General features: G+C 38.2%; 1 protein-coding gene across 1 annotated transcript in view; it reads right to left on the reverse strand.

The window, feature by feature from the left end:
* Nucleotides 1–15,206, reverse strand: part of Girdin (protein girdin) — a 167,805-nt gene that overhangs the window by 142,639 nt on the left and 9,960 nt on the right. The window contains exons 4-5 of the mRNA XM_068229964.1: nucleotides 7,288–7,393; nucleotides 5,704–5,913 (exon numbers count right to left, since the gene is read on the reverse strand). Coding sequence (XP_068086065.1) covers nucleotides 5,704–5,913; nucleotides 7,288–7,393 — 316 coding nt within the window. The remainder of the gene's footprint in view (nucleotides 1–5,703; nucleotides 5,914–7,287; nucleotides 7,394–15,206) is intronic.

A 15,206-nucleotide genomic window follows, 5' to 3' on the forward strand; every position in this document is an offset into this window, starting at 1 on the left:
GGGGGACTACGAACGTACAAAATTAAACATTATGATAATCAAACGCATTACCGCCACACCTGTAGATATCCATAAATGCGGCAAACTTTCCTGTTATTTATTTTTATTCTTCCTGTCGTGGAACTTTCGGCACTATCCGGATGATACTGTACCTAACCTAAACAATGCGGTCTCTCTTATCTCATTTACAGCTGTTTAGGTAACTCCTGATGTGATAAATGTAGAGAACAAGCATGGAATATACTTAAAAATAAGGGTCTAGCTTTCAACAGCCACAGTTATCAAAAGAATGCTTCCAGTAACTATGTATTACATTCGGAAATATAACTTGTAACATATGCTAGTTATCGGCTAGTGGTTCGGCACACTTTCAACAACACGACTATATTCAGGAGTGGCTTTTGCTACAAATACACCCGCTGGGAATATCCAGAGACAATCTCCAGAAACCATTTGGGAATAACTTCACACAGTTTGGACTCTATAGTCGGAATGAAACTATGGCAGATGGCAGTGAAGATGACATCACTTGGAATGACGACACGCTGGTAGCAAGAAAGTTAGTGGCACAAGACAATTAAAATGAAAGCAGTCTTCTTCTTCTTCTTTTCTAGCCTATTTCAATCCACTGCTGGATATAGGCCTCTTCCATGTGCTTCCATCGTCTTCGGTCTTGAGCCACTTGGAACCAGCGTGTTCCAGCCAACAGCTTTATGTCGTCGAGCCATCTCTTCAGGGGTCTTCCAATGCCTCTGTTGTGTCCCCATGGTCTCCAGTGAACAATCCTAGAGGTCCACCTGTTGTAGTCTTGTCGAGCTACGTGTCCTACCCATTGCCATTTTAGTCTTCCTACTATCTCTAGGATGTCTGTTACATTAGTTCTTCTCCTGATGTCCTCTGAACGGATCTTATCCCTAAGGCTGATCCCTAGCATCTGTCGCTCCATGGCTCGTTGTGTTCGCTGAAGCTTACGAGCACTTTCCTTCGTCAGAGTCATCGTTTCCAGACCGTAAGTTGTAACTGGCAGCACGCACGTATTATAAACCTTGGTCTTCAGGTTAATTGGAACATCCTTGTTGGTGAGGATGAACCTTAGTTTTCGGAATGCAGTCCAACTCATACCTATTCTGCGAGGAATTTCTGCACGTTGGTTGTCTTTTCCAAGTTTTATCTTGTGTCCAAGATAGATGTACTCATCGACAGCTTCTATATATTGGTTTCCCATTTTAAGTGGTCGACTCTCTGGGCTTAGAATTTTCGTTTTATTAATGTTCATTTCCAAACCAATCTTAGCAGAAGCAGTTTTTAATTCTTGGATCATGCTTTCTGTGGTAGGCCTACCACTCAACTGACAGAGACAAATTAATGACTGGCCATTGAGTTATTTTGTATCAATATTGCATAATATGATAATACAATATCCTTATCCCTGAAGTGAGACGGATCTTCGTAGCGAGTTTTTATGACCTATGCCCTTTCTGACGTCGACCTCATCAGAGGAATTAATGAGATGAAATGAATGACATGATATGAGTAACTAAAACGGATTATATTTACTTTAAAAGTAGGCCTAAAGTCGTGTTCAGCATTGATTGACTTTTTACATTTAGAAATACAGTAGAACCTCGATAATTCGAAATTGGTTAATTCAAAATGCCGCCTACTTTGAAGCATCTCTCGTCCCCCGAAATACGAGGTACGTTTTTGCATGATATTTAAATTGTTTAATTCGAAATATGGATAATTCGTAATTTGAAGAACAGCGTCGGTCCCATTATCGAAATTCAGACTTTTAATTCAAAATTTTCTTTTTTTTTTTTGGTAAATATTATTTTACGGCGTAATATAATTAAAGAATTCTCCACTTCATGATAGAATGCGTCTTCTGGAACGTGCAGTGATATCTTTCCGAACTTTGACTTTGGTGTGCCTACAGCATGCTTCAGAGCTGCCACGTTCCACTGAAATCATAGTTCTTTTGTATTCTTGTAGTTACTCATTATACTTTAAGTTTTAGTGTGCGATTACAAACTTCGAAGTTATTATATTTTATTTATACTGTGTTTTAGTTTTATTGTTATGGTATTTTAGTTAGGGCACGTGTGTTCCTATTTCGCGTTGCGAGATGGCTAAGCGTCAGTATTCTTCCAAGACACTGAGCAAGAAGATTAAAATTATAAAGGAGGTCGACAAAGGACAAGTGACAGTTGCCTGGGATGCTATTCCTTCATCGACAATCAAGAACTGCTACGACAAGTGTGGTTTCGGTTCATTAAATGAAGTAGAAGCAGGAGAAGAATACAATGAAGATGAATGGGAGGAGTTACAGCAAAAGTCCGATGTCGGTATAACTTTTGCCGAATACATTGCCGTAGACCATGCAGACTAATTCAGAAGAGCGGGATCCCGCCATGATGATCAGCCGCAGCTACAGCTGATGTTGAACACAAAAATACGGCGCAAGCGGCAACAATGCCGTTGAAAAATTCTGTATTTGCCGCCATGTTAAATTCTATGATAAGTGCAAGTGATGCAGATGGCACTACAATTAACACTATGGCCCATATGGAGCAGATCTTAGCTAGTGTTTATTAAAAAAAGTTAAAAGATGAAGCAACCTCTCATACACTATTTCTTTAAAGGCATTAAGCTTAATGTGTGACAAAAAGAAAAAACAACCCTACTGCACCATTAATCATTTGCAAACTTTTCAGGTACTGTACGAAGTTATTTATTATTCTTGATATTTGTGTTAAATATATGTCTGGGTTTTAAAAGTTTGTTTTCTTGGTGTCATGCCTTTCCAACTGGACAGTCTTGTTGGCTCCCCTGTGCATGTGCTTTGTACTGTACTTATATTGTGTCGTGCGTATATAATAGATTACTCTTTGTCTTTGAATCGTGTTTAGTTTTTCCTGGATATGAGGTTATGTTTGACACTGTAAGGCGTTATCCAAAAGCATTATTTAAATAAATGCACTTCGTTGGATACATTTCAAAAATATTTTTTTCCACTGCATTTGAAAGGTTTAACCTTGAATCAAGGTGATTGAATGCAATACAGGATCTTATACTCCGCACGGCCTTACTTCTAAATTGAAGTCAATCTTATGTTCATTTTAAGGACACTTCCTCTAAAGCATTACTTTGTCAATTTTATACATTTTTCATCTAAGCAGTGTTATGTGGCTGAAGATGTTGATAATATACGAAACATGTACCACTTTTGACCATTAAAAATTGCCTTAAGCAATCATTGTATCGACTAGGTGGAAAATAAATACTTAATTGTGAAACAAATTAGCATCGCCTTCCCTCTGTTGCCAGCGCGCTACACCTGCGAGAACAGCTGATGCAATATGACCGCGGTAAACAGCCCTTTTAAATTGTAATACAGTACTCAGAAAACCGAATGAATATGGATTGAAAACAAATTCACAAGAACTACACTTTCTAACAATATCTGGCACTAAACGAGAATATGAGGAAATAACACATCACTAACGGCTAATGGCTGGCACAGAAAGGAGGTTATGGCCTACAATGGGAACACTCTACTGATCTCAGATTCACTGGAACCCTCCAACAATATGAAAAACACACTAAATATTGAAGGAAAATACAAAAGATCGCGAACCGTACCGAATACCATACACGCTGAGCAAGATAGGTTACCCACGTGGTGAATGTAAATATCAGAATTGGCAACTAGGTTTCGAGATCGTGCTCTGCCGATATAAATCGATATGAATGGCAGCTTGGGATTGGTTGGATGTCTATGCTTCAGCGCATAACCACCAGACAGAGCCAAAATCTGCTAAAACGTCAATTTAGAAGTAGAGCCGTACGGAGTATAGAATATTTTGTCATGCAGCAAGGGTTAGCATTTCTGAATTTCAAGTTGGCAGCGGTTAATTCGAAATCATGTAATTCAAAGTCCGATTCTAGTGTCCCAAGGACTTCAAATTAACGAGGTTTTACTGTACTGCCTTCCAAAGAAAATAGCCTGTATAACTCAAAAACATTCATAGATTTGTTAAAGAACAGTGTAGAATGTTTACATGTACAATTTATAGCTCTTTACAGTCTAGAAGTCATGTGTTCACCGCACAAAATTTGTGGTTATCACATACTGGACCCCCTTTACTTTTTTTGGCTGTAAAAGTAGGGGAAAAAGGGGTCTAATACGCGAGTAAATACAATACTTTATATTAATGGTTGAATGTATAAAATTATGTTTAATTTTCTCTTTCTATAAGCTATCAAAATATATTTCATTTTTTAAAGTGAAGATAAGGGTAAGACCTAGTTAGGGAAACTCCTCTCAATATTAATTATGCTGTAATATGGATGTTATATGCTGTATTCACTGATGTTAATTCATTGAGAAGTTTCCCTGCTGGACCCTTTAGAATGTGTCTCGTTCTAAACTTGCATTGCCAGCGACAAACACCAAGCATGTGAAGCTTTCCAAGTTGAAACTTGCACCTTCAAGTTTCGACTCGAGCCGGTTAAGTTGTGTTCAGAATGGCAGCCAAAGTCATTTTCTCGCAGATGGCCAAGTGTAACCTTCGATTACTTCATGGTCAATTTTTGTTTTTGTTTACAAGTTGTTTTACATCACACCGACACTGATAGGTCTTATGGCGATAATGGGATATGAAAGGGCTAGGAGAGAGAAGGAAGCGGTCATGGCGTTAATTAGGGTACAGCCCGAGCATTTGCCTGGTATTAAAATGGGAAACGATGGAAATCCATCTTCAGGCCTGGCAACAGTAGGGTTCGAATCCACTATCTTCCGAATACTGGATACTGATCGCACTTAAGCGATTGCAGCTACCGGCTACCGAGATCGGTGATTCATTGTCAAGAAGTGTGACCAGAAAACATTGTTTAATAACCCACTATATAAGACTTCAACTAACAGTTCAAACATTACATTTGTTTTAGAAACAATGTGCCCTGAAATAATACGCTGATACATTTATGAGCTCCAGTGCGAATGTTTTCATATTTGTTGCCTAGTGATTTTCTCATCTTTTAATACACTATTGTTATTTTATGTGGTCTAGAAAGCCAAGAATAATGGCCGAGAAGATTTGTCGTGCTGACCACACGACACCTCTCAATCTGCAGGCCTTCGGACTGAGCAGCGATATCTTGGTAGGCCAATGCTCTTCAAGGGCTGTAGTGCCATGGGGTTTGGTTTGGTTATTTTATAAGTTCCAACGGAAAAGGTTTTCATATTTGTTCTCTCTTATTTTTCACATCATTTTACAGTCTCATCTTCAGAAACAGTAGATACAGCTTTCACAGTATCTGTACATGTACTCATGTCAAAAAAATAATCAAGTGTTTCCATATCCCTGTTGGATAGTTTTTATTTGCGTATTAACTAGTACATTTCCTCGTTTAACACATTCTCTGTTCCAACCCCACTGTCGGCAGCCCCGAAGATGGTTTACCGCGGTTTCCCACTTTCACACCAGGCAAAAAATGCTGGGGCTGTGCCTTAATTAAGGCCACGGCCACTTCCTTCCCACTCCGAGCCCTTCCCTATCCCATCGTCACCATAAGACCTATCTGTGTCGGTGCGACGTAAAACAACTAGCAAATAAAAAAACACATTCTCTTTGTCCCCTGCAGAAACATCTCAATGAGGTTTTTCAGTAATTATGAACAAGTTTATTAGTAGCAACTGACCTGCTTGATACAGTCGACTATACCATGCTGGACCTCCACGCTCATGCCCTTGATGCGCTCTATGAAGCTCTCCTTGTTTGGACACTGAACAGCACAGCCCAAGAGAAGTAGCAGAAGAAGCTGCATGCCCTCAAGACCATCCTTACTCTCTGGCTCACGTCCCAACTTCACACAGTCAGGTAGGACCAGCACCACCTGACAGAGCTCCTCCTACAAAATACACAAAAATATTCAGAAATTGCCAAGTGATGTGATAATAGTCTACACCAGCGTATTCAGAAATTTTCTAATCTGTATCAGCTATTTCCTTCTTCCTAATATCAGGATAGTTTTCTACCCTTTACCTTTTTTACTTTTTTCAACATCTGCCTTAATCTAATTCTTGGATAATAACCTACCCTACTTCCCTTTCCTCCACACACTTTTCAGACATGCCTAACAATACAGTTGCCCATGACCAGAGCCTCAACCCCACACACCTCATTTGATCCCTTCCTCTCTCGGCATCCCTCAACTTTCCTGACGGCTGTTAACGGCTTTTATCTAGGTTTAAAGTTAAGAAAACCGAGATAACAGTTGAATGTGTATTCATCAATGTAACATTACCTCAGAAATGGGCATTATCTCGGTTTAAAATTTTACCGGAGAAAGGTTGCCCAGTAGAATATGAAATTAAGATAATAGGCTTTCAAAATGGCAGCTCATAGACGACTGGAATGTTTAACTGAAAGAGAAAATCACAGCAGTGAGGAATATGACTAAGATTATGCAATAAAATGTCCTAGGTGGATAAAAAGAATGCACTGCATACTTTGAGGACTACGACGACCCTGATATTGAAACATATTTTAGGATATCTAAAGCTTCAACAATTTCAGTCTTATTCATAATGGAACATAACCTGGAATTTGTTTAGGGGTTATAGCAAGGATGTAAAGGAGAGGGCACATAAATCTCTGGTAAGACCCCAACTCGAATATGGTTTCAGTGTATGGGACCCTCACCAGGATTACTTGATTCAAGAACTGGTAACAATCCAAAGAAAAGCAGCTTGATTTGTTCTGGGTGATTTCTGACAAAAGAGTAGTGTTATAAAAATGTAGCAAAGTTTGGGCTGGGAAGACTTGGGAGAAAAGAGACGAGCTGCTCAACCAAGCGGTATGTTACAGAAATTGATTCCCATAGGAAACCTCAAATATTTGTTCCAAGTGAGTAAATTTATAATACCAATATAATTGGTCAGTTATTGGACCTTATATTCCAGCCAACTCATTCCTGTTGCCAGCATTTATCCCAGTGTGTTAATTTGAGCTCATCAGTTCATAACTAGCACACCTACGAAAACACATGGCTAGTGCATACCATGCAGCCCAATGCGTAGGCTACTTAAGTCACCGGCAGTACCAATGTACTATGAGAGTCTTTGTCTCTTTTTCAAAAATTGATGCTTGCTAGGTCATTAGATGTTAGAGAAATTGGTATTATAAATGCATAATCAAAAAGAAAAATGAAATAATGCCAATGGAAACAGACATACAAAATTTAAGTGTACAAAGTGATACAGCTTTTCAAAAAATATTTTACCTCGTATAATGCTTTGATGTTTTTGACGATGATGTCCATGTTCCGTATTCGTACCAAAGGATTCCCCAGGCTGGGCACCACCCCATGATGTAGAGGTTCTGGATCACTGCATCATAACAAAAAAAAAAAAAAGAGCAGAAGATATTAAAATACTAATCAACAAATTTAAAAAATATATATTAATTTACATTTTCAAAATCACATTACAGCTAACATTCTACTGGAGGTTTCAAAGATATTCTTTATCAGTAGGGACCTAAGTAAATTATATCTCATTCACATCCTAACCTACAACCTGGAAACATGTACACTGCCGAGAAGAGATCGCGAGCGTATGAAATTAAATTACTCAGGGAAGCAGGCCATGATCATGCGAGGAATGAAGATATCAGAAAAGAAAAAGGGGTGAAGGTATCCATGGATAAGGTAAGATTTAGATGGTTTGGGCATGTAATGAGAATGTCAGAAATAAGAACTCCACATGCTTACACTGAACTGGAAATACCTGGTAGGAGGCTGATTGATAGACTCAGGAAAAGATGTCTGGACCAGGTGAGAGAGGATGGCATTCTGAGAACGACAACTCTGGAGGACACTTGTTCATTATCACCCTACCCAACATGATGATGATGATGAATAATTTCAGGTTTGAACTCATGATCACTGGGATTTGACGGCTGATCCACAGAATATACAACAACTTATGAAACAGGGATATGAAAAAGACCATTAGTGTGGTGACAATTTTTACATCTACCACCCCTAAATTGTCCACGTACAATTTACGGAAAATAAATAATAATAATAATAATAATAATAATAATAATAATAATAATAATAATAATAATAATAATAAATAATGTTAGTGAATATTAAATTGGAAAAACCTCTTTGTCAGTTTCCAAATGTATTCCTCAACTAGAGAATTGAAGGTCAATCTCTGTAGAAATGGACATAAAATGAACAAATTAAAATACAGACTTCAGATGGGTCAATTTATGGGAAGATTTAATGCTCTAGAATTCAATTATCACATCCCTTGCAGGTCCAATTTAAAATCAGGTAAATATGGGGGGAAAATACAAAGAGATAATCAACCTGATAGCTGTCTCTATTAGGGAATCAAAATTATCAGCCTCCTAATGAGTTCATAGGAATAATATTCAATTACTTTTATCCGTTGTTTGATGCAAGTGGGCTTTGAGTTATGACTCCAAATTGTATGTTTCAATCATCAGGCACACTTCTTCTTTCTGATTTTATTGGGAAAAAAAAAAAAAAAAAAAATCCAATACATGATACTCAGTTCAGAGAGAGCAATTGGTGTTTAACAATTGCCAACAAATTTTTCAGCACAGAGTCCACTATGGTCTGGATGATGAAATCCGGGATTTTTTTAAATTCTTAACAAGTCCAGCGTCTCTTTAGCGCCAATCGTATGCCTAATGACTTCCCATTTTTTAAAATATCATACTTCTTTCCGAGATTCTCAGTGCTCGGGTCATATATGGCTTTCTCCTAGCAAACTAATCGAAGCTGCTGTTCAATTTTCTCGAATCTTATAGCAGGATGAAACACCATACACATATCTTTTGCCCGGTCAATGACGACAATATGAGCTCGTCTTATGAATCCATTTGTGGAAAGACATCAAACTTCTTCATAGACCTCCGAATGGTGTTGTTTATTTATGATGGGACAATCATATAGAACATGCAAAGTTATCCAACTCCCTAGCTACTTTCTGTGGCAGTAACCCCACCTATCAGAGATGAGTGGCAGCGGAAGAGATTAATAACATCATGACAATGGTCAATATAATGTTACTGTTGATCAGTTTTATGAGCTTCGATATTGTAAACCTTCAAATTTGGTTTTCTTGAGACTATGAGATATTAAAGCATTGAATATAAAGGCAGTCCTTCCTTTTTTCATGACTCTCTCCTGTCTATTCTTCAAGCAATCGTTCCTTTATGATTTCTTCTCATTTTTATAATCATCTTCACATTTTTTCCTATTGCAAGTGATAAATATCATTATGGTTCCGTATTGAAGATACTATGTACAAGATGTATTACATACCCATAACAACTTATGGAGCAGAAACTTGGACAATGACAAAGAAGGATGAGAGTCGAATACAGGCAGCCGAAATGAAGTTCTTGAGGAGTATGATACAGAAGAGTAGAAGAGACAAAATAAGGAATGAGAAAATCCGGGAAGAAATTGGAGTGGAAAAAATGAATGATAGAATACAGAAGAGCCGACTAAGATGGTTTGGGCACATAAAGCGAATGAGCGACGAAAGAATGCCAAAAAAGGTGATGGAAATGCAAATCCAAGGAAGGAGAGGCCGTGGACGACCACGATTGAGATGGAAGGATACCATCCAATGCAGCATTATAGAAAGAAACCTGGACAGGGACACTGTGTTGGAGGAGGAGTGGTGGAAAGACCGAAGAAAGTGGAGAGGAACCATATTTGCCCCTACCCAGCTACAGCTGGATAAAGGGAAATGATGATGATGATGATGATTGAAGATTCCTATACTTGTAGGATGCTAATTAATTTATTGTTTAACCACCTATTCAATACATTATATATTAAATACATTATATATTATATATACTGTATATTATATTATAATGTATTGAATAGGTATTTAAATAATAAATTAGCATCCTATAAGTACATTTTTTCTAGTCGATACGGATCGATGACTACGCGGTTTTACACCTTAAGACAATCAGGGCAAACATCATTGCCAGTTAACACAATTAAACAATATTTCCATGTTAAAAATGCTTGGCATTGATATGGATTAAGTAACAAAAGTCTAAATTAATTATTCTATTATCATAGTTGGTGTAGTAAAACTGTATAAACCGGGCGAGTTGGCCGTGCGGTTAGGAGCGCAAAGCTGTGAGCTCGCATCCGGGATATAGTGGGTTTGAACCCCACTGTCGGCAGCCCTGAAAATGGTTTTCCGTGGTTTCCCATTTTCACACCAGGCAAATGATGGGGCTGTACCTTAATTAAGGCCATGGCTGCTTCCTTCCCATTCCTAGGCCTTTCATGTCCCATCGTCGCCATAAGACCTATCTGTGTCGGTGCGATGTAAAGCAACTAATAAAAAAAATATTTTAAAAAAAAACTGTATAAGACATAAACGATTGGAACTTGTATTCTCTATAACTTTTGTTACTGTACGTAGGATCAATAACATAGGTATTTAAAAAATTAAATTTTAGGCACCTTCCCCTAAACTATTATTTCATGCAGCGTGAATAAAAATTATTTATATCCTAGACTGTAGCACCTTATTCCTAGACTTTACATACCAATTTTCAACAAATTCTGTTCATCCATTTTCTTGTAGTTCAGCGTTGATATGAACTTAGCAATAAAAATCGAAATTTACGAATATCTCCGTTATCTTAGCTGGTACAGTAAAAATGTATAACACATAAACGATCTGAAATTTAATCTATATATTTAAAATAAGTGTTTTGTCTGAAAATTGCTCAGAATTTTAAAAGGATGGTATTTCTGTATCGGTCGTTTCCACAGTAACAAGGAAATGAACTTTTAATTTTCCGTAATTTCTGTCAGTCTGTCTGTATGTATGTACACGCATCACGAGAAAACGGCTGAAGAGAATTTAATGAAAATTGGTATGTAAAGTCCGGGAATAAGTCGCGCCAATCCAAGCCATTAATAATCTTATTCACGCTGAGAGAAATGGAAATTATTCCTAAAGTACCAAATGCTTCCTTTTTCTGGGCGATAAGTAGAATGGATAGCGTGGATAGTTTAGGGGAAGGCCTAAAACTTAATTATCAAATATTTATGTCATTAGTTGTCCTATCTTAATGAAAATCTGTGTGCAAAGTCGGGAAATAAGTCGCTACAATCTAGGTCACAAATAAGTTTATTCACGCTGAGCGAAATGGTAATTCAGGGGGAGGCCTAAAATTTATTTCTCAAATATTTGTGTTAATAACAGTCCTATCGACAAATATATAGTATTAGTTATATAGTATTACATTTCCAATCATTTATGTCTTATAAATTTTTACCGTACCGGTACCAGCTATGATAACAGAGATATTCATGAATTTGGATTTTTGTTGCTGAGTCCATATCAGTGCCGAGTCACGAGTAAATGGGTAAACAGAATTTAATGAAAATCGCTATGTAGAGTCGGGGAATAAGGAACTACAATAAACGCTATAATTAATTTAGTAAGACGCCCTAATATTACAGAGTCGAAAGAAAACTAAATGTGAAGGCCTACAATACAGAAAGCTCATAACAATGATCAACAATAACATTACTGTACATTGACCATTGTTTGTTGTGATGTGCTTTGTGTGTCTGTTGCCACTCATCTCCGATAGATTGGATTACTGCAGTACAATACCAATATAAATGGTGCTAGGCTGGGCTCATCAGCACACGGGGGCAAAACGCTGGCAACCAGGAATGAGTTAGCTGGAAATTTATAATGTCCAATAACAGACCATTTATATTGGTATTATAAATTTACTTATTCGGAACAAATATTTCAGATTCGCTATGGGAAGCATTTTTCTTCGAATTTGCTTTACGTCGCAACGACAAACATGGGACTCATGGCAACGATGTTATAGGAAAGGGCTAGAAGTGGGAAGGAAATTACCCTGGCCTAAATTACGACGCAGCCCCAGCATTTGCCTGGTGTGAAAATGAGAGAACACGGAAAACCATCTTCAGGGCTGTTGACAGCGGGGTTCGAACACACTATCCCCGAATTCAAGTCCACAGCCGCGCACCCATAACCGCATGGCTAACTCGCCCAGTCGTACCGAGTATAAGAGCCTTCCTGAATATTGGCGGGAAGTAGCTGGGGACTCAGATAACTTTCTTCTTTAGCATGGCGTTCCTCTGGTTCATAAATTTTCTGATACTACTGGTACGTAACAAAATGGTTTATCATAGCATTCGAGCTGTTCAGTCCCTACTCTGAGGCATTGATTGGAATGAACAGCATGCATATTTAACGGAATAATGGCAGAGGAGTGTTCACGTCTCTCTGTGGCCTGGTCATTCCAGCACTGAAACTTCGGACTCTTAGATTGGCATCGTAGTACTGTTCGTTAAAAGAGAGAAAATGTGCAGTTTTTCATTTGATAGAGTATTTTATATGATAACATTGCTTTTAATCGCTACTTTCCTATGACGTTTTTGTAATGGCCTAAGTTTACTTCAGTTAGGAAAACCACAATGTTAGTCTTTCTGAGAATCCCGTAGTGAAGCACAGGTACATTAGCTAGTTCTATACAACTTTAGTTATGTAGTATTTATTGATAGGACCATTAACAACATAAATATTTGAAAATTAAATTTTAGGCCTTCCCTAAAATTACCATTTCACTCAGCGTGAATGAAATTATTTATAGCCTAGATTGTAGTGTGCATCTTTCCCCGATTTTACATAACGATATTCATTGAATTCTCTTCAGCCATTTTCTCGTGATACCCATATATACATACATACATACAGAAATGATGAAAATTTTAAAAGTGCATTTCCTTCTTACTGTGGGCACGACCAACACAGAAATACCATTCTTTTTAAATTCCGAGCAATGTACAGAGAAAATTCTTATTTTATATACGAAGCGCGTTTAAGTAAGGTCCATTATGTTGTAAACACTAGTAGTTCGCGCACATATCGCAAAGAGCACGTGCGTCGTGTACCGGCATGCCTCGGGAACAACTGTGCTCAGTTTCAGCTCTGTAGCTAACCTGTACGGTTCTGTTCTGAGCTTTCAAAATGTTTAAGACTATCAACTCACCCGCCACGTTTGAGGTTCGGTCACTGATATGGTTTTTGTCAGCAAGGAACCTGTCTGTTGCAGAAATTCATCGACAGATTTGCGAAGTGTACGGTGATACCGTTATGAGTGAAAGCATTGTGCGTAAGTGGGTACGACAATTCAAAAATGGCCGTGACAATGTCCATGATGAGGACCGCTCTGGTCACCCTTCTTCGATTACAGAAGATTTGGTGGCTTCAGTTGAAGCGAAGACTCATAAGAAGAGGCGCTTCACAATAACAGGCCTCTCAAATGAATTTCCTGACGTGTCAAGATCAGTGCTTTACAACAATGTTTCTGAACACCTAAAGTTTAGGAAACTGTGCTCCCGTTGGGTCCCGAAACTCCTAACAGAGGACCACAAAAACCAAAGATGTGAGTGTGCAATGAAGTTCTTGACTTGTTATGACGAAGAAGGTGACGGCTTCTTGAGTCAGATTGTAACTAGAGACGAAACATGGGTTTCGTATATCACGCCTGAATTGAAGCAACAGAGCATGGAGTGGAGACACACACACACACTCGCATGTAAAAGTGAAGGCCAAACAGACTCTGTCCCAGTGCAAAATCATGGCATCGGTGTTTTGGGATAGGCATGGTGTTTTGTTGGTCGACTTCATGCAACGAGGAACCACTATCAATGCAGAAGCATACTGCCAAACCCTGAGAATGCTACCCAGAGCGATTCAAAACAAAAGACGTGGCATACTGACAAAGGGATTTGTCCTTCTTCATGACAATGCAAGACCTCACACTGCACGTCAGACCCGCTATTTATTGGACAGTTTTGGCTGGGAAGTTTTAGACCACCCACCCTACAGTCCTTATCTTGCGCCAAGCGATTACCATCTGTTCCTCCACCTCAAACATCACCTCAGTAGCAACCATTACAATGATGACGACGACGTGAAAACAGCAGTGAACTCTTGGTTATCGGAGCAGGTGGCAAGTTTCTATGAAGAAGAGGGTATTTTAAAATTGGTTACGAGGTATGATAAGTGTTTGAACAAACTTGGCAACTATGTCGAAAAATAGAGTGAAGTATGTACTTTCTGAAAATAAATTTACTTTTTTGAAATAACCTTTCGTTGTGTACTTATTTTCAAACGGACCTTACTTAAAAAACACGCCTCGTATATAGATCATCACTTTGAAAATAAATCTGTAGAAAATAGCATACAGCCATTGATGTATCCACAAAGACGCATACAAAATGCTGTCAGTTGGTACTCTTACTTATTTCACCTTAACTTCACATAAACATACACATAACCTAATCAACTGCTGTCACAAACAAAATACAGACATCAACAAACCGCCATCTTTGACAAATGCCTTCCACTAAGCACATGCCACACGGAGATCACAACCTTAAAACAATTGACTGCTTACAAGCATGTCATAACACGTGGTCACAAGTATAACTCCTGTTAAACCATAACTCCAACTAAACAGTAAACTCGTCTCCACCATCAAGACCACCTCTTTAAATACGTGTCTGGCCAGGCTTCTAGAAAGATACATTTCTCATAAATTCTAGCGTGCTTAAGGCGCAGATATAATGTACCGAATATTCTAAAGAGTTCTCCTCACTGAGTGCCATTCTGGATGTTACAGTGTGTTTCACAATTCTGTAGTGGATTAAAATTCCAAAATTCATCCACTGACCAAAATTCAAAAACATGAAGAAGAATGAATATGAGTTTTTAAAAATCCATGGATTTAACTCACAATATTGAAAGTTAAAATAATTCCAAAATCCATCCAGAATTCAAAAAGACAAAATTGAACAATGAACATGAACTTAAAAAACAATCAATGGATCCGACCCACAATACCCCACCTTCCCATAAAATAACTTAACAAGGGAATGCTTCCAAAGCAAAATCCTAAATCGATGATGCTTATTGTCGAAAGGGGGTCCATACTTGGCTCCTCATAACGATACTAATTGCTGGTGATGTAGAACCATGCTGTTCCTCATGTAGCGGTACTAATCACAAGTAACGTAGACTCACAGTGTTCTTCAGATAGTAGTACTAATCACAGGTAACGCAA

The sequence above is a fragment of the Anabrus simplex genome, chromosome 13, assembly GCF_040414725.1.
Source record: "Anabrus simplex isolate iqAnaSimp1 chromosome 13, ASM4041472v1, whole genome shotgun sequence".
NCBI lineage: Eukaryota > Metazoa > Arthropoda > Insecta > Orthoptera > Tettigoniidae > Anabrus > Anabrus simplex.